This window comes from Fringilla coelebs, assembly GCF_963513975.1.
Source record: "Fringilla coelebs genome assembly, chromosome: 3".
Taxonomy (NCBI): Eukaryota; Metazoa; Chordata; class Aves; order Passeriformes; family Fringillidae; genus Fringilla; species Fringilla coelebs.
This window is the reverse complement of record NC_140030.1, coordinates 27,226,807-27,247,105: the sequence shown is the minus strand read 5'-3', so window position 1 is coordinate 27,247,105 and position 20,299 is coordinate 27,226,807. Positions and strand designations below refer to the sequence as shown.

General features: G+C 36.3%; 1 protein-coding gene across 1 annotated transcript in view; it reads left to right on the top strand.

The window, feature by feature from the left end:
* The window catches only part of EYS (eyes shut homolog), a gene marked incomplete at both ends in the record, with an annotated part of 593,802 nt that overhangs the window by 395,898 nt on the left and 177,605 nt on the right, over positions 1-20,299 (top strand). The window contains one exon of the mRNA XM_084202609.1: positions 13,320-13,549. Coding sequence (XP_084058735.1) covers positions 13,320-13,549 — 230 coding nt within the window. The remainder of the gene's footprint in view (positions 1-13,319; positions 13,550-20,299) is intronic.

Below are 20,299 nucleotides of genomic sequence, written 5' to 3'. Positions count from 1 at the left end.
TGCTTTGTTTCATGTCTTTCTAGAAAGGGTTCTCTAAGCAGCCATACAGTTGTAAATGCAGGAAGTGCTAAGACCTGAGAAGAATAGAAGAGATTGAACTCTAAGGTAATCTGCATTAAAAAAAAAAAAAAGAGTGATTATGTGCAGAAAATAATTAAAGAATAAAGAAGCAGTAAAGAATAAATGCAAAACACATGATGAGACATGGCTGCATATCTGATGTTTGCTGCTGAGTCATAAATTATCTTACATTCTTATTATCAAGAAATCTCAGCATCTTAGATGCCCTCACTCCTAGGTTCTATAACATAAAATATTGAATAAACAGAAGTAATATGTAATTATATCTTTACAAATATAATTATTTCTTATTGCAATAAATTCTTACCTAAGTGACTTGGTGAATCAGGTAGGATATATATTGGCTGATTAATATATGAGGAAGTTATTACCTGCAGGGAATAAATAGGCTTCTCTGGAGAGATGCTAAGCAAAATTTTATTTTCTGTGCAGGACAGGGATTGTTTGTTTAAGGTTGTAATATTAAGTAATGCAAGACTAGAAAGATATATCATCCTTCAAAGGACCTTGGCTGTAAAGTTAAGAAAACATTCTTATCTCCACCACCACTGGATTGCAGCAGAAAAACAAATATATTAACCAGTAAAAGAAACATGAATTTCCCTCCAAAACTCATATAAATATTTTACAATTGCCTAATTTCTCAAGACCTAAATTGATTATAAATAGTTTATATGTTTTTTTCTGAATCTGTAACCTGCAGGAGTGTTTAATCATATCCTGTCTGACTCTTGCTCTGCAGTAGTGTAGATAAACAGTGCATCAGTGCCCCCTGCAGCCTTAAAACACTAGTATGACAGTTAAAAAACCCCCACCACTATTGATCGTTGTTGAAATAACTATTCAGAAAAAGAACAGCTTTAAATCCTGTTATATCCTTTCCTTTTTTCTCCTTCCTTCTTTAAAAGTGAAATTGCAGCTCTTGGGTAAAGAAAACATTCTTCAGAAATGTAGCCTAAATCTCAAGACAGACCTTGATATATTTGTGAGAATGAAAATCTCCTTTATTTTACATTCAAATACACTGGCATATGAAAAGCAGAAATCAGAAGTTGAGAATATATGTGTAAACTTTAAAATTAATAGTTATAAATAAGAAAGAAATTCTGACTCTCAGAAACTCAAGTCCTTTCATGTGTAGAATGTTCAGAGAATAGAGAAATGCTGCCTCATCTTTGCTAAACTGTAGGTATTTTTACATTTTCATGTATATTTTTGAAAATTTGCTCAAAATTATGTATATAATATAAAGATAAGTTTGGGATTTGTTTCCTCTCATTCAGCTCCTACCCACATACTTCTAAAGTCATTGGTAAATTTCTAGACACAGTATTAGTTATGTGCATACAGATTTCTTTTGAAACTGAAGTTTCAATAAAGCAACGGTTAGCAATAGGAGGAATCTAAGGTAATTTATGTATGTATCGGGAGAAGGAAGCTTTTCAGCTCATAAAACCATGAGCTGTCAAAATTGCCAACAGTGCCAAAAAGAAAACATGAACATAAATAAAATCAATTTTAAGAAAACACCTGTCTCTATGCAGTGCATTAATTTTTTGAGATATATGTGCTTTTGACCAGTTTTCTAAAGCCAGATTTCTCCATTTTCCATCTCTATACCCATGCTAAAATTAAGAGGTAGAAGATAGGAGATGATGCTTCACTGCTAGAACCCATACAAGGTCCTACTTGACAAAAAAAAAGTGACTTGGCATTCCTTTACTGCCAAAAAAATCCTTATTTAAATAGCAAGATATAATGGGAAAATTTTACATCTGTAAGGATGAAGGCTGGAGGCCAAATTGCATTAGTCAATTGAAAATTCATTAATTTCTTAGAACTAACTGTCTAACATAGTTCACTGATGTTATAAAAATGAGTTAGTATGGTTTGGAAATGATAGGAAATGATTAAATCTCTTCTGAGCACTATAAACACAAGTGTGACATCAGTAACTGGCTTCCAGAATTTATCAATTATAAAATCCATTTCATAAACCAAAAGATATAAAGTATTCTTGACTGAATTAAAGTATATGAAAAAAAATTGACAGCATTCAGAACTCTTAAGTGGTGAGATAGTTCTGGTTGCAAGTGAGATTAGTTTTTTTTACAATAAATAATTTTTCCCCTCAAAATAACTTTCTAATATAAACAGACTGCTGTAAATTCTCTACTTTGGGAATATGGCCCTGCAGCCTTTAACAGATTTTTATCAAGTTGGATTAATTGAATAAAATTACTATTTTTTACATTAAAAGGTATATTTGTACCTCCTAAGCCCTCCTAAGCCCTTTACAAATGGCAAAGCACAATTTACTTGCCTTGCTGCATTTTATTTTTGTAATTTAAATCTATATCTTAGATATTTTAAGTCTTGATTACTGAATGAGTTGTCTAAATTTTTCCCAAGGAAAGCAAGTTTTTTTAAATTAAGAAAGTAAGTAAAACATGCATCTTACATCTTTTAACTGCCTGATTGCCTTCATAAGATTGTTTTGTTGATTAGATGATGAGCATTTGACTGATACTATTAAATCTGACTTGCTTTGATACAATGACCCACTTAAATGGCTAATATCAATACTTTAAATATAGCAGCCCTTTGTGATTTAAAGTTACTCAAGAAAGAATGGCTGAAGAATATAGCTCAGTTTGAAGGTAAAAATGAGAAGTATTCTCTGCCATTGAGAATAATCTCCCAGATTTTCCTCAGGTTTCTTTTTTTACTCTTGTTTTGAGACTTGTTTTATAGTTGGAAAGAACAATTAGTTTTAGAATTGGTGTTGCCTGTCACCAAATCATAGCTGGGTACCCAACCCATCAATGACATAGTAATTGGGTTCAGGTAGTGTTTAAGATAAACAAAACCTGTTAGGATCGATGGATGCAAAATATCAAGACTTTCCAATGTTGCTCTGGAACAGCATGACCACCTGATAAATTCAATATAACATAGTTTTAGTTCATTATGTTTTCTACCTCGCTGTGATCTTGCCCTTTTACAACCTTTGGATTGATAAAATGGGAGGGTGTGAATAATCCATTTATAATATTTTTCTGCCAAATAATCCACATCAATGTAAATCAACTCCTTAACTATTCCTTAATTATTCATAATCTTAATCAAAAGTTAATAGTTTAATGCAGAGCAGTGGCATGTTCTTCTGCTGCACCTGATTTCCTGTGCAGTTTTGAATATTGCTCACATGTTGGAAGGAAAAACAGAAATCTGATGACAAGGCATCCGGAGTTTCCTTATTTCTTGTTTGTGGAGTGTCATTTTTTTCTTCCAGTTCTTCACACTAAAAATAAAACTTCTCAGACTTGATAATGCTGCCTGTTACTATCTCTCCATGTTTTAAGATTTTCCTAGGTTAGAGTCACATTCTTTTACATTCAGTCCCTCGTTGCTAACTTAAGCTGCTTAAAATGTTAGAAAAATTACTTTAAGTTGTAAAAATGTAAGGTAAGATCTATTCTATGCTGTAAAGTCATATGACTTATGAGAAATGCTTTTAGGAAGTGTTTTCAATATGTAAATGTAGTTTGGGATGTTTTTCAGCTATATAATCAAAACACAAATGATTTTAAGTGTGACATAGTGAGCAGAAGTAGGAATTTTTCCTCATTCATCACAGTTGTTTTATTTAGTATCATCTCTAGTTGATGGAAAAGGTTGGTTACTTTTCTTAGAATGTGATGAGCTGGAGATACCTCTCTGCAATTAGATTATCTACAGGGAGAACCATGGTGGTCATCTCAGTCAAGTTTCAAATCTCTTAGGCAGATAATGTTTGACAAAGTGAATTCTGTCCTAAAGTTTTATTTGTAGATGAAATTTCTTCAAATGTTTAGGAGGAAAAAGACTATAATGGGTGGCATGCTGATATTTTGATGCCTTGGAGATTTAGGAATCAAAAAGAGATTGAACATGAAGTCATATGTATCAAACTTCTTAATTACTTTGTTATTGATGGTTCTCCTTGGTCCTCTCAACATCGTAGTTTCAGTATTTGTTCACTCTCAAATAAAGTCAGAGTGTTTGTTACAAAAACACATTTGGGGTAAAATTCAAGTAGTATTCCAATGGTATGAAAGATAAATATTACTTATACCAGCATTTAACAGTCTTCCTTTAGGAAAATCCCACTAGTAAGAGCATAATATTGTTTAGTGCACACTTACAATCATTCCAAGAAGGGAAAGTCATCTGCCAGTATTGCATCTTACACTGGGACATGCTAAAATATGATATTGCTGTAGGGGAAACAAAATATTAAATTGTAAACAAGAGCAGCCAGCAGATAAAATGACACATATATGAATATCCAAAATTGAACTTTTTAATTCTTAAACAGAAACCTCCTACCTCAATCAATATGAGTGGTTGTACACTTTGACAATATCTGGACCAAACAATAGCAGCAGACCCTAAAGCCTGCAGTTAATTAAGTGACACGAGATAAAAGCATCATGTAGGAGACAGATTTCACACTGTATTTCTGCACAGAGAGGCTATTGGTGGTCAGAGGCTATCTGGGGCAACCATGAAATGGTAGAGTTTTCAATTCTCAGTGATGGAAGGTAGGAGATCAACCAAACCTCTACCTTGAACTCACAGAAGGTGGACTTTGGGTGCCTCTTCAGTGCTCTATTTTAGAAAGTCCCTTAGAAAACAGTATATAATAACAAAGTGGTCCTCTTTAATAACAAAGAAGAGGTTAACCTTATGTGCCAAGAGATGAGCCAGTGGGGAAGAAGCGTGGCCTGGTTGAACAGGGAGCTTTCACAGGACCTTAGGACAAAAAGACAGTTTAGGACCTTGGGAAGAAGGGTCAGGCAACTACTGACAAAGAGTACAAGGATATCATTAGGTCATGAAGAGAGAAAATTAGAGAGGCAAAAGCTCCACTAGAATTCAATCTGGCCACTGCTGTGAAAGGTAATAAAAAGCGTTTTCATAAATACATTAGCAGCAAAAGGAAAAAAAAGTCTCAATTTCTTTGGAGGGGAGCATTGTCACCTAGAAAGAGGAAAAATCTGAGGTACTTAACTCCTTCTTTACTCAGCCTTTAACAGAAAGACCAGTTATCCTCAGGGCAACCAGCTGCCTGAGCTGGTAGGGGCAGAATAGACCCCCTGTAATCCAGGAGGAAGTAATTAGTGACCTGCTGAGCCCCAGAGTCTGATGGGCCAGATGGGATTCACCCAAGGGCACACTGAGACAGGTGACAGAAAAGCTCACCAGCCACTCACATCATTTATCATCAGTTTTGGCTAAAAGTTGAAGTCCCAGATAACTTGAGGCTGGCCAGGAAAGAAGGTAAACCTCCTGGCTGGAAGAAATATCCTGGAAGTGGGGGAGAATACTGAAGATAAGAGAGGTGCCTGGAGATGAGTACCAGGGGATGCACAGGGGCCGTGGCTGGCAGCAGTCAAGACCAATTACCAAAGACAGCAGCTCAATGGGAATCAACATGACTTTCCACTCAAGCTTCCCAGACCACCAGCGACCTTCCTGTCTAGAAGTGAAAGTGGAAAACCAGTGAACATAACAGGGCATGAGGCAACTGAGAGCACGTGGAAGTGCATGAGATAAACAACTAGGGTAACAGCTCTATTCTCATCAGTTCTTAACTAAACCCCTATGCCCAGTTTAACTATGGGCTGTTGTTTACTCTCTCACCTGTCATGCACGTTATTGATTGTAAAATCATCTCTTCCTCACGGAAAAGAATTACATGAAGTCTATTATTTTAGTTCCTTATTTTGTAAAGTACCTTGTAAAATTCTATTTAGGATGTTTCAAGTACTGTGTTTTTTCATTTTCTCTTTTAATATTACAGAGATTTTTTGACCTGTCATATTTACAACACTCTTTCTTATGCACTCAATGAGAATGCAGTAATATTTTAATTAAATGCCAAATTACTGATGAATAAATGATGTTTGTGTTTATGCATGTCAGCCATTCTCCAGCATTAAGATATAATTAGAAATTAAGTCTGGAAGAAAGACTAGATGATACATAACAGTACTCTGCATTTTTAACTCTTTCTGTACTAATAATTTCTACATATCATTCTCATCTTGCTTTCAGGACACCTTTTGTGTTAATTTTTATAGTGTGCGAAACAGAATGCTTTTTTAAATTCCTATTTCTCTCCAGTAACAGAGTCCTTGAATAGAAAAATGCTTTCTATACAGGAATCTTAATTAACATTTACGAAATGTCATGGTTTAACCCCACCCAGAAACTAACCCCCCTTCAGCCACTTGCTCAGCCCTCCCTGGTGGGATGGGGGAGACAATCAAAAGGTATAAGTAAGAAAACTTGTGGAGATAAAGGTAGTTCAATAGGTAAAGCTAAGCCACGGACAAGCAAAGCAAAACCAGGAATTCAATCATCACTTCCCACAGGCAGGTGGAGGCTCAGCCATCTCCGGGAAAGCACTGCTCCATCACTTGCAACATTGACTTGGGAAGACAAATGCCATCACTCCAAATGTTTCTTCTTCTTCACTCAGCTTTATATGCTGATTGTGACACAGGACAATCAGCTGATTGTGATGGGGTGTCCTTTTGGGCAGTCAGGATCAGGCTGTGTGCCCTTTCAACTCCTTGTACACTCCCAGCCTGCTCCCTGGTGTGGTGGGGTGAGGAGCAGGAAAGACCTTGACTGTGTGCAAACACTGTGTGACACCAACTAAAACATCACTATATTACCAACATTGTTCTCAGTAGGGATCCAAAACACAGAGCCGCTCTATCCCAATGAAAACCACAAATGTAGACCATCCCTACTTCTATTAAGCGGGTAAGAACTATTTTCAGCACGTGGGGAAACTAATCCTAAAAGAAATAATGCAGTTCATCTGTAAAAATCATTTAAAGGCCTAAACTATTCTTATGTGAGTCCTCTAAAAGCAAAGCATGTACTCTCAAAACTGTACTTTATCTCTAATGTAATCAGGGTACATTGATTTTCCAGCATGCCGTTCATTTCTGGAAGCATCTTGATTGTCTTAAGAGTCCTTCTCACACTTGTTAGGATCTGAGAATGCCTCTGTTTTATAGGTGTGTCTCAGAGAGAACAATATCTCCTAAATATTCCCAGAAGAAGTTGAGATGAGACTGTAAATGACAGGGCCAGCATTGGTACATCCCTTCTTTTTGTTTTTATTCCTCAGATCAGTGATAAGAGCACTCTTCTGGTTTATCAGATTCTTGACTTCAGTTCTGCCCTTAGCTTGGTGGAATTATAAACACCTTCCAAAAGTGCTGTAAGAACTCCCCCAAGCAGTCTGTTCGTCTTTTTGGTCCTGCATGGAATAAGCATTGACTGGGTTGATGATGGATAAAGGAAAAGTGTTCACATATGGTTCCCCATCCCTTGGGCTAAAATATTTACCTGAGTACAGATTTGTATTTTTCCACTGTGTTAATTGTTTTTTAAGTATATCTCTTGAAGCATTTAAGGGTTTTTTCTTGTCAATGCAGGGTACTATCGATCTGGAGAATATTCACTGTGGGCAAAGACCAAAGCTGGGCTGCTATAGCCCCAAAATTACAATGCAGAAGTCTTGCCTGAATAAATTATTGCTTAGGAAATAAATTGCATCTTCAGGATCCAGAAGTGCTCCTCCTTTATTCCTCACAGACACAATGTGCAATAGGTAGATCATGCATTTTGGAGTCTAAATTATAGATGGCATCAATGAGGTGTTGAACTGCTTGAACTTAGATAGAATCTTTGGAAAACAGTAGTGACTCCATTCTGGAATTGTGATTTTTGAGATAGTTGTGTAGCATTTCTGTTACAGGAACTCAATTTATCCAGTACTCACCATTTAGGACTGGAACAGAATGCTTATATTCTAATTTTGCAGAACCTTTTCAGAAGGATAAGTACAGTGTCATAAAAAACAACATTTTTCATCTGCTGAAAGAATATTCAAAGAGAGAATGAAAGTATTTATTTCTTTTCAAAACCACCAGTCCCAAGAAACACAAGGAGTTTCAGAAATCAACAAAAAGATGCAAAAAGATGCTTAGGCCTTTCAAGTGCTCTTTTTCTAAACAGCAGCTAAGATGAAACTGGTAAGACATTTTCCAACTGTGATTATTGACTAAATGTAAAACAGAAAGCTGAAGTTCACACAGATTTAAGATTTGTTTAAACTTTGGAAAGTGTAAGATTTGCACACTGGTCCACTCAGTGCTCAGTAGTTTGACTTCTTTCCCTTTTTTTGGGTTAATGTTTGGATCATTGGCTCATGTAATCCTTAATGCTTAAATACAGATCACTGTGAACAGCTGAAAGATTTAATGCTCCCTTATTTCTTCATGCAAGATAAGTAAAAACATGACTGAATTTGGTACAAAAATTCAGTTCCTCAGTTTTGGCAAAACCATTGTTTGAACAATTGTCCTAAACTTAGGGACTAAGGGTGTTTTTATCATCTAAGGAAAATTCACTTCCAGTTTAGAAAGGCTTTTTCTCTTAAACTTTCACCATATTGTTGCTGCAATAACTTATTTATCCATTTCAAAGTTCATGGAATCTGTACACTTTAGAGGAAACAGCAGGAATATGTCTCGGTACATGTATTTCCTTTTCCTCTTTCCACTTTCATCTGTCTGTAACTGACATTTCTTCCCATATCTAGCCCCACTGTGTATCCTGGAGTTTAAATTTTTCCTTTATATTTGTAAACAGAACTTTCATCCACTTCATTATATCTGTTAATTTCATTCTCACATCCTTGACTGCATTGTATATTGAATATATTTTTTGAATTGTTAAGAGTTTGCACCATTAAATGAGATTCTGTGTGTGCAAAAGCAGTTGCAAATAATAATGTTATTCCAGTTGTGAATTTTTAATGGAAAGCTGCAACTACAGTATCACTGAGTTCAGCTACCAAATGTTGTGGCTTGTAGGAGGAGGAAGCTGGGCTCACAGTCTGGAATATACACTGAAAATTTAATTTTTTAAGAGATATGCATGAGCATATATCTTCTCTATTCAGACAACTGACCCCTATCACTTCCAACTAAAAAATTGTCATGAGTGAGGAAATCAGATTCACATATAAACTGCAGAATATAAACAATCCATATCTGGAAAGCTCTTGAATTGTTTTCCCAATTACTGTGTTGAGTGATGTAAATGGTGTCTCCAGGAGGGTAAGTGCACAGATACACTGCTCTGTGGATTCATTGAAATCAGTGAGATGCCATTTAAAGTACTCTGCTTGACATGGTTATGAACGGTGAAATAAACAGCCTGTAAAAGGCTTTATTAATTCCTGCCAAATTGCATTCAAGGTACTAGGTATTTATTCCTGTTTAAACCAACATTTCCATGAAGTGCAGTTGTTTTCAATTTCATAAACTTTGAAATTATATTATACCATGCGTGCTAATGCTCTTGAAAAGTCCTTCTTTTGGCTCCAAATTCTAAAACATTCACTTAAAATAATATTCTGTCACAACCTAAGAAAAATGGCAGATGTACACTGAAGAAAACTGCAAATAAAAGCAGTTGCTTCCCAGCACAAACTACTTTATTGACAAGATAAAAATACAAACTGCCTTATCCCACTCATATCAGATAAGGCTAAATCCATTACTCCAGTAATAAAATGTTAAGTGCATAAGTACCAGCAGATATAGGCTGTGGAGATGTTATCATATCATGGGGACTCCCGTGCCATTGCTTGTCTCATCAACCTGCTTCATGGGAAATGTCAGAGTGCTTCTTTAGACGCATCTGCCATCAGCCTGATAATGAATTGCTTGGGGGAAAAGTCTGCTCTCTTTGCAGGTCTCAGCTTGAAGTCCATTATATAAAAAAAATCACCCTGAAAAAAAAAAAAAAGCTCTCTTAAATTTAGGGGGAATTTCTTGCATTTCAGTTTGTGTCCATTGCTGTGTGCCTTGGCCACCAGCACGAAGCCTCTGTTTCCATTCTTTCCCCTTCCCTTCTCCCTTAGGTATTTTTACAAATGGACCAGATTCCCCAGAGCCTTCCTTTCTTCAGGCTGAGCAGCTCTCCTGGCCCTGGTGCGGGGGCTAAACTGGCAGCACACAGCTCAGCCCTGTCGAGGCTGAGCCCCTCACTGCCAGGTCAGCGCAGAGCTGGGCATCCCAGAGGTTTTGTTAGCTTTTTCAGCTAACTTCACACTGCCTCTAACTTCACACACTGATAGTTTCAGGCTCTAACTGGATAGAGGAGAGTGTATGGGAGAGGGAAGCCCAGCTGGTCTGGGTGTGGGTGCTTTTGGTTTAATAGCATAATGTTGAACATGACCTCTAAGTACTACATTCCTGCCATTCAGTTCATCGTACAACTCACGAGGGGCAAACAATGTAATATAAAATAAACAAGACTTCAAAATTGCACTAATGTCTATGTCTAGACAAGCATTTCAAGTTTACATACACTCAGGTATGAAGCACAAGCTTGCAGGCCTTTAAAACTCAGCTTTTTGAGCTCATTGTAAGATTAAAAACAGTGTGTTGATGCTTGCAGCAAGTTAGAAGATCTTCGTGTGCATTACTGACCTGCAAGTCAGTGACAGGCTGGGAAATTGAAAAGAATAAAAACAAATATAAAATTGTGGCCTTGTTGCAGAGTAACAGTAAAACAAGTTTTGCTTGATATATTTTTGTTACACTTTGTCAAAACTTTCAACACCTCAATTACTGTTTTACTTTAAATGCTTCCCAGCTCTTTATTCAAACAGTGTTTTAGTTAAAATTCATTGAGCCGAGGTCATTGCTTATTCACAGCAGCAGCCTGAACGGCTTGTGAGCTCAGCTGCAGATGTTTGCCCCACTAACCAGCCCCAGCAAACTCTTCCCTGCTTTTGTGTCAAGGCAGGGAGCTGCAGGGTGCCTGGAAGCAGTGCTGGCACCAACACAGTCAGGCACCATCTAGAAGCAAAACATCCAGAACAACACTGCAAAGGCTGACATCCTGTGAAAAATTAGCAAATGAACCAGGGAGAAACCAGCCTATCAAGTAGTTTTCCTTTCTCCTCTGCAGATTAGAATGTCAACCAAAAAATGAAGCAAGGCTGCATTACTTGCGCTCATAAAATTTCATTTAAAGCGCACTGCTGTGATTCTATTTTAGAGAAAAACAGTAGCTTCCCATCAGAAAGGGGATGTGAAACTTCCACAGCTGGAAATCAGTGCTTTCAGCAGAGACAAGAATGCACCTGCCAGTCAGACAGCTCTCCCTCTTGTTCAGCATTTTACCCCTGACAGTAGCTGTGACCAGGTTCAGAGGAGTAAATTTTGCAGTGGTCAAATAGGATTATCTGACATTAGAAAAATGGTCTCTCTAATAGCTACTAGTAAGAGCTTAGTTTATACTGTGTTAATTCCCCAGGTTTTATGTGGTTTTTGTGGACTATTTCTTTTTCAGGAGTAACAGAAAAATCAACAAATACCAGTAATTGCTCCCAATAAATTTCTCCTGTAAATGTCTAAATCTTTGTGTAAAACTGCTATTAGTTCACAGTTTTTACAACATTTGGGTTACGCTTCGGGACAAAATCAAAATTTTTGGTTTATTTACTTTTAATCAAAGATTGTAATCCCAGCAGGTGACTAAGCATTTTTTATTTGCTGTGCTAGCAAATAGAAGATTTGCTGTGCTTGCTGGTAGAAGATAACACATGTTAATGCACCCTTAATGCTGCTCTGAATGGAATAGCCTACATGAAGCTCAGCAGAGTTATTTCCCTTAGGAGAAAAGTATTGTTACAAATCCAGCAATTATGTTGTTTTCATTGTATTTATATAAATGGAAATGTTATTATTCAATTCATCTAAATGGAAATAAACAGTAAGTCACTTAATTTCTAAAAGTTTCAAGCCTTTTATTAGCAAGTGCTCTGCCTCAAAAACATTTTAAGGATTTATTTTCATCCACCTTGATGACTGCCATATTTTTGGATGCTTTTCTCTCATATAAAGTAGATAGCTGCTTTGAAATCCTCATTGCTAAGCACCACAGTGTGTGTATTTTGGCTATTTTGTGTTTTGGATGCATCCCTGCCTAAGTATCCCATTCTAATGTTTTCCTTACTGTTATGGCTCTTTGCATCTTCTGTTTAGTGTCACATAAGCCCTGTGTCCCTTTTGTTCTTTCCCAGTCTCCACTCCTTTCTCAGTTACTGTGCCTTTCTTTGGGTCCCCTTAGACTTTGCCCTGAATTATCTCCTTCCTCTGTCCACCTCCTTTCCTAGCTGCCTCTGGGCATGTATCCTTATTTTTGCTGTATGGATAATTTAGAGAAGCAGACCTTTAATAGTGACATTAACAGACAACTTACTTACCTGGCATGTGTTATGTTGGGCGCAGTTTTTCTCAGAATATTATGAAGTTTCTTGGTACTTTCTAAAATTTGGACTTAAAAAAGTAAATTATTAAAATCAGTTTTCATGTGAATAGGATATGTAAAAAATTTACTTAAGAGGAAGCTAGACAGATGCATGGAATGCTGAATACAATGTCACACTGAATGCATCCCCACCTGTCTTGTTTCTGCATCCATCATTTTCCAATGCTTCTTTTAAGACATACTCACAATTCTAGAACATGATGAAGCAAAAGTTTTAGCTTATGCAACAGCAGGTGCCAAAGAGAAAGGACAGAGCACAACAGGAGCCAATATATGGGTTTCTTTCAAACAGAGTTGACAAACAGGTGCTATTAAACAAAAAAAAGTCTCTCTTTTTTGTTGCCTTTCCCCTTTCTCCCCAATATTTCTGTGAATTAAAAGATACTGTGTTTCTGTACTACAGCTTTTTCCCTTCTGCTGTGCATGCTTCATCTACTTGTATGGAGGTCTCTTAGAGAACTGCCTTACAAGTTTTGGTAACTTCAAGCAATGAGTTATTTATTAAGTGAAGCCTGTGTTTATTTTTTAACTGTTGTTGACATCCACCAAAAATGAATTTTGAGAGCACATAAAAACTGTGCTTCTTGCATGAAGGCTAATCTTGCTCCCTCACAGGAAAAAATACCTTCACTGTGTTTTTGCTACCTTTCTGGATGGGGACTACATTTGGGAATTCCTTATGTATTCATATTTTCTTAAATATAGCCTGAATTTCTATTTAAAAACAACAAGCTAATATAAATTGAAGCTTAAGTACAGTAACAAAAATTTGGTCTCACGGGTTTTTTTGTTTTCATATGTTGTCTCTCTCCTTTCAGAACCTCTGCACTCATACATCTATCAACAGCACTCCCTGTGGTTTCTTCTGATGTGCCTCGCTTGCCTGACCCTGGTGTGCCCTCTCAGATCTCCCCTGAGTTGCCATCTGTGTGCCAGGAAGGACTGTGCCATAATGGAGGGACTTGTCACCCTCTCTCTCTGCCCACTGGGGCCACCTCGTTCCAGTGTGACTGCCCGCTGCACTTCGCTGGGCGATTCTGTGAAAAAGGTAATTGGGATCAATTTTTTCCCTATTAGCTATGAGATGAAAGTCTTATTCTGCTTTGGATATGAAAAGGGTTGGTTGTCATATTTCTCTGGTTTTCATCCCGGTTACTTTTAGTTAACTGAGGAGCAAATTCATTGAGGTAATTCGAATAATACTTATTTGCAATGTAAATTAGGTGATATGAGTCAGGCACGCTCCTAAGGGTTGCAATTTGAGTTAATGAAAAAAAATTGCATTATTTGTGCAAAATTGTAGTGCACAGTTTTAATGTATGTTTTTCAGTGTATTATTTCTGGGACAGAAGTAAGCTGACTTCCTCAAAAGATTATGTTTTCCATTTCTACAGACTGGGTTTTTTTCCATCACTGTGTCAGATCCTTTGTCAAAAAAGGCTTTTCTTTTTCTCTGTAACTCATTTATACTTCTACTACTGTTGCTCATAAAGCACAGATCAATCAAATGAACTTAATTGGAATTTGAATAAAAAATAATTCTTTTAGCAATTTTGGTTTCTTTGTAAAATGAATCAAGGCTATAAGGCAAACTGATCAATATTTCTGTTTTGCAATTGTAATTGCTTTTCATTATTGCTTTTCAGAAAGTTCTTTTTTAGAGTAAATTTCATAGCTGGCTTCAAAAACTCTTTTAGCTCTTAAGGTACTGTGGTTTATGAGTTGTAGCAGATAATTCTCATAGCACTAAAGGGCATTACTGGTGTACAGGAAAAGAACCAAAAAAATGTCTAAAATATGGTTATATAACTGTATCATCCTCCTAATGAACTTCCCACAGAATGAAGTAAAAACAACTAGAGTTAAGAATGCCCTTGCCAGACTGCTGGTGTATGTGAGCTAGCATCACATTGTATTACTGTCTAAAAATAGGTCATTGCACTCCCTATATGTGAAAGCAGTCACTGACTGTCAGCTAAAAAAAAAAAATTGTCATGTTGCTTAGATATCAGAGAATATTTTGCCATGTAGCCTTTTCAAGTTTGGAATAAATCATATATTTGCAAGTTTTCAGTGTTAAAATTGAATCCCATGAGTATTTTCTACATATTTGGTCTCTGGGCATACTCTTTCCACTTGCTCACAATACACTGCAGCTGGGGAAACTACAACATGAAGTAACAAAACTGAAAAAGGGTGTTTCCATAAAACATGAAATAGTTAGTTAGTGTTTCAATGAAGTATTTTCAACATTTCAATGAAGTTTTTTTTTTATTTACATACATTTCATGTGCCAGAATTTCCTTCTGTGTTCCAAAAAATGCAGTTGGCATCCTTTTTATCAGCATCATCTGTGCTATTTTGGATGAGGGTAGTTTCTGACTTTTTGCAAGGGTAATGCCAGGAGTAGGCAATGTTCAATTTAAGCAGGAGTTTGACAGACATCCTGTGATAATAGGCCATATCAGTATGTGTGCATAACCACTCTGTGCAACTCCTCTGGTTCCTTCCACCAGCGTCTGGTTTCTGCTCCCTTCTGACCTTCCAGCTCATCTGTCAGTCCCCATGGATTTCTGCTGATGCCTAGAACAGAGGCTAGACAGAGTTACAGAATAAAGTGGGTATTTATTAAAAGCCTTTAAAAGATACACCTTGGGCAACACAAGAGCCTGGCCAGGGCTGCACTCAAGATGGACCTAAGATGGTCACAAAATGGACGACCAGTCATGAGGTTTCACACTTTTAGAACTTTTGGTCCATTTACATATTGGGGTTAATTGTCCAATTACAGCCTCAGGTGATGAAGTCCCATCCTCTCAGTTTGCTCTCTTCAATTCACCATTGTTTATGGTTTTTGGGCCTGAGGCTGTAACAGTTGTCCTTTCTTCTCAAGATGGAAAAGGATTGTTTTGTCTGACTACCCTGTGAAGAGAACTTGCAAGCACTTTATATGAAGCTCAGAGTTACACACCAAGGCAGCACAGAATCTGAGAAATATGAAAGCTAAAACTTAAGTCACCACTATGGTTTGGTGTTTTTAATGATAACTGACATGATCTGTGTTTGAATGATATTTTTTTGGGCTGAGTACTGCCATGTGCCACAGACTTTAGGGAGAGCGTCTTCTGTTTCATTGATTGAAAAAGTATTTTTATGTTGCTCATTCAAAAATACAGCCTTCTAAGCTGTTTTCTCCTTTGAAGCTTAGCCAGTGCAGGCCAGCAGAGTTCATACATTGGAAAGAGTTGACTGCCAGCTACACTTCCAAGGAAATTTGTCTTCCAAGGAAGTTCATCTTAGTAGTGTAAATGAAGTGGACTTCTCTCTTTCTTTCTGTGATTTTATTTCAAAAATCATGTTGGAAAATATGACTGAATTATGACTACCCCTAGAGCAAATTAAAAGCATGGGACCCTTGCACTAAGTTGCAGTTGTAACCAAATCTCTAAAAGTTAGGACTGGCTATACTAAGGTACAGCAGTATCCATTCCATTCAATAAAACAGAATAGAAGCTTTAAGGAAACCCTGAAACAAGTAGCTCCTTTGGAAAACATAACCTCAGCTGTACAACCATATCATCCTTTTAATGGTCAAGCACCCAGTTCCCACAGTGTATCTATTTTGTTTTCCTAAAAATGGAAGAGATGCCTTTTGCTTTCCTGCAGCTTACATGATGTTGAGATATTATTTAACAGATTAACAGATGAATATTTCCACATAGGTTGTCTAATAGTTCTAGCACGGGAAGAATAACATTTCTTTTTCTTTTTTTTTTTTTTTTTTGTGTGGAGAAGATGAATTAAGTTCTCTTTTCACAGAGCTCTGTTTTTACCCTCTAAAACCCCCTGTTCAATACAGGAAACAGCCTCCTCCTTTTTGCTAGTGCTTCTGTTGTTGTTGTGAGCCTGGTCTGCTGTGTCTGACATGTTCATTGGCTGGGAGCTCACTGGGGCAGCTGCATCCCAGAGCTCATGCTGTCACATTGCATCTTTATATAGATCAGAATATGACTTGATGGGTCCTGTATTTAGTAACTGAAAAGTAACTACAGCATAGAGGGATTTTATTTAATCCTAAATTTTCAATGAATTTGATATTTTAGTCTAGTGAAACTAGAATTTGTCCAACTGAGCTATGATTATAAACTTTTGATGTTCAGAGGCCTGTTCTTCAAGAAATCTAGAGAGAGTTCATAATTACAGGAGATAAGAGCATCTGCAATAATTTTATAATTATCTACCATAGACTTCCCAATGGAGAAAGTAAATTGTCATGCATGCAATACAGAAACTTTATGACAGCCAAGGAAATTTTCTCTTGACTCCTTAATGATACCTGTGACCTTTTATAACATGCTATTATATATACCTATACATTTCAGCAATATGTTTTCATTAATTATCTTTGTCATCTGCCTTTTACCTACCATTAACTGAATTTCAGCAAGAAACTCATTGTACACTTGCCTGGCATATTAACAGTGCACATGGTTTTACACACACAGGGTTTTACATACAAACCCTCCATGGACATCTTGGCTTCACTAGAATGGGTGAATGTGTTGATTTAATAGCTATGGTAAAATACATTTAGTTGGTTGCTAACTATTTTTGTCACAGTGTATAAGAACACCTTCTAGAGGGAGAGCGAGTGAATGTCATTATCAGTTATCTGTTTTAACTTAATGAGTGTTATTAAATGCAATTTATTGTTTTATTCATTTGTTCCTTGACTAGCAAGCTCTAGCAGGTTGTTCTGCCCTTACAAGAAATACATTCAAGCCCTAATTGTCCCTCTGGATATATTAGACCACAGCAGTTTATCTAAATACACTGTGTACTTACTCTAAGCAGATACCTCTGAAATATCTCTGAATGACAGTTTTGGAAAATGGAAATCTATCTCAATTTTTCTAAGGAAATAGAAAAGTATACATACAAATCAGTGTATTTGCCAAATTCAAACTGAAGTTGTCAACACTGGTTATTTACCCAAGGCCAAAGTGAGGATTTAGTTTAGAGCATGGAAAGGCAACCATCTGAGGCCTCTGTTCCCTTTAATACTACTTTCAGTATTTCTGTTTTTCTGTTTTTTTAATTACAAATTACCAAAGTCAATAGGAAATTAGAAGTTAGTACGAGATGCATTTTAAACCTTTATTAAAATGCAGCATAGAAAATATGTTTGTCACATAAAATTAATCTTCATTACTCAGAGGTGAGTGCTACATGACTGGTTTCATCCTATACAAAGGGAGGATTTTATGGACAGGGTGTGAAGGGTAGATAGTGTACTCTGACTGCCCATCTTCTTTTTCCTTTCTGTATAAATAAGCTTTTTTACTTTAACATATAATATAGCATTCTTTCTTTATTAGCTAAGCTGTGTTATCTGCTTCATTGTGAAATTCCCTCACAAGTGGAAAAAACTGCTATGGCTCTGCTTTAGCATGAAAGCAGATGGTGGTGTATTACTGGAAAGTTCAAAGCAATAGTTTGGAATATCAGTGTCTTGTATGTGTGAACATAGTATATCCTTGACTGTTAATTATAAGATTAACATTTTTTAAGTCTCCAAAGTTTTTAGTATTCCGTAAAAGTTTTATAAATTGTTCAATAAAAAGTGTATTTAAATGTCATGTGTTAAAACCAGAAAATCTGTTGAATTTGATATGTTGCCTGTGTATATTTTGTACATTACTTAAAGGTCAACTCCTTTGACAAAGCTGCAAAAATAGCAGTAAAATGAAAGGTTGTTGCAGGCACTTAGGTTAGAACAGTCACACTAAAGACTTTGCTACATTTGTTCCCCAGGATACACTTGTTGAATTCCTAATTTGTTGAGAAATACTTGATAATATCACCCTGAACATTAGAAGTTTCTTTTACAGATGCTTTTCTAGATATCATTCCTAATTTAACATTTCTAGCTTGTGTCATTAACTACCATAATTCATCTCAGACAAGTATGGGGAGCTTTGTCTTTATGTCTTTGGCTTTGAAAATAAATGTAGTTGGTCCAATTTCTTTTATTTCAGGCATATTTAGAACAATCTCATGTCTCCAGTAGAACTATTTATCTCCTTAATAACATTTATACTGTCTATTTATGATTTAAAACAAGTCTGTGACATTTTCCATCAAAAAAGAAAAGTGAGCTGGTGCAAACGATATAAAGAGGTTGAGGAGAGACAATTGCACTTTCATCTCCACATTCAGGTTTCAGTTTGAGGCACCCAGAAAGAAAAAATGGGATGTGGTTGCCCCAAAACATCTGTTTTTCCAGGGTTCAAGGGTTTATTCACTCATTTTGTTCTCCTTCAAAATGACTTGTACCTTGTAAGACACTGTGAGCAGGAAAAAAATAATGTGTTTAGAGATTTCTATAAATTCCCAGAGTCATTAATTTGATATCATTAACCTCAGTTTATGTCTAGACTCGTGAGATACCTATTGATATCCCACAATTAGTATTTGTGTATGTAAACCTTTCAAATAAACTCTCTGGTTTTTGGATTAGATTTAAAAAAATGTAGTAAGATTTCCCTTCAGAATTTTCTTTTTTAGACAGTGGGGTTGAAAATTAAGAGCACAGTAGGCTACTTAAGAACAATCAAGGATTTAGCCCATATTTAACTGTATTCTGGATTTGATACTCTAGTTGAGATTATAGCAATTTTCATAGGAAACAGCTAGCCATTCCCACAGTCTGTTCTATTCAATAAAATACAACAGAAATTTTATTTGGGTGAGCAATGCAAAAGGGAATTATATAAATTAATTTTGTTCTCTGCACTTTCACTGGAGGATATAATTTTGCACTTTGATATCAGACAATGCAAACCTTGTGAAGTGTAACTTGTCAACACTTTATAATACCCCGTGTCTGTGAGTAATCATATTAGCTTCACAGTCACCTGGACTTAGCTTATGGTCCTTGATTTTTTCCTTCCTGTCCACAAAATTATGGAGACTTATGGAGATATCTGAGATATCTCCAATCCAATGACATGTTGTTCTATCAGTTTTATTTTAATGTGGGTTAATTTGCTGAAGTGTTTTTGAAATCAAAGGAAACCAGGATTTTGAGGTAAAAGAAACAGAATTCACGAGGAAGAGGTGAAGCAATTTTAGACTAATCCTTCTTACACTCTCCTGAACATTTTTGTAGAATTTTTCCACTTCAGAAACAAGCATCAGTATGAGCTTCCATACAACCTAATATTTCATTTTCATCTAAATTAGATATTATGTCCCAGATTCAGTGAAGCATATTAAGCTTTACATGTATTTAATTTTAAGAGTGTAAGGAACTACTGTGATTCATGGGATTTATGTTCAGGATGCAGGTATTCTACTACATCAGACCCTGATTTAGGATCCCTCCATTCTGTTACTTGTTGGATCATTCATATAAGCATATTACTTAAAATCAATCTACATCTCAAATCCTTCCAGAGGACTGAATGAAATTGTAAAGGCATGTGACAGTTTTCCATGATTATTAAGACTAAATATGTGATTAAATGAAAGTTTAAGTTACGCCTTAATTATACCTAGGGGGAGGATAATGACAGAGTTTGTTGAGATGTGAAAAGATCTCTTCAAAGCACCAACAAACTTCAAAACTGCTGTCCAAGTGTCTGCAAAGTTATTTATGATTGCAGCTGCCATATACCCACAACCAACGAGCTCCAGAACAGCTGTAGAGTCTACTGCTACAGCATATAATATAGAGCTCTATGCCATACTATAGAGCTATAGGGTTCCCTTATTAAACAGAGATGTGATACATATT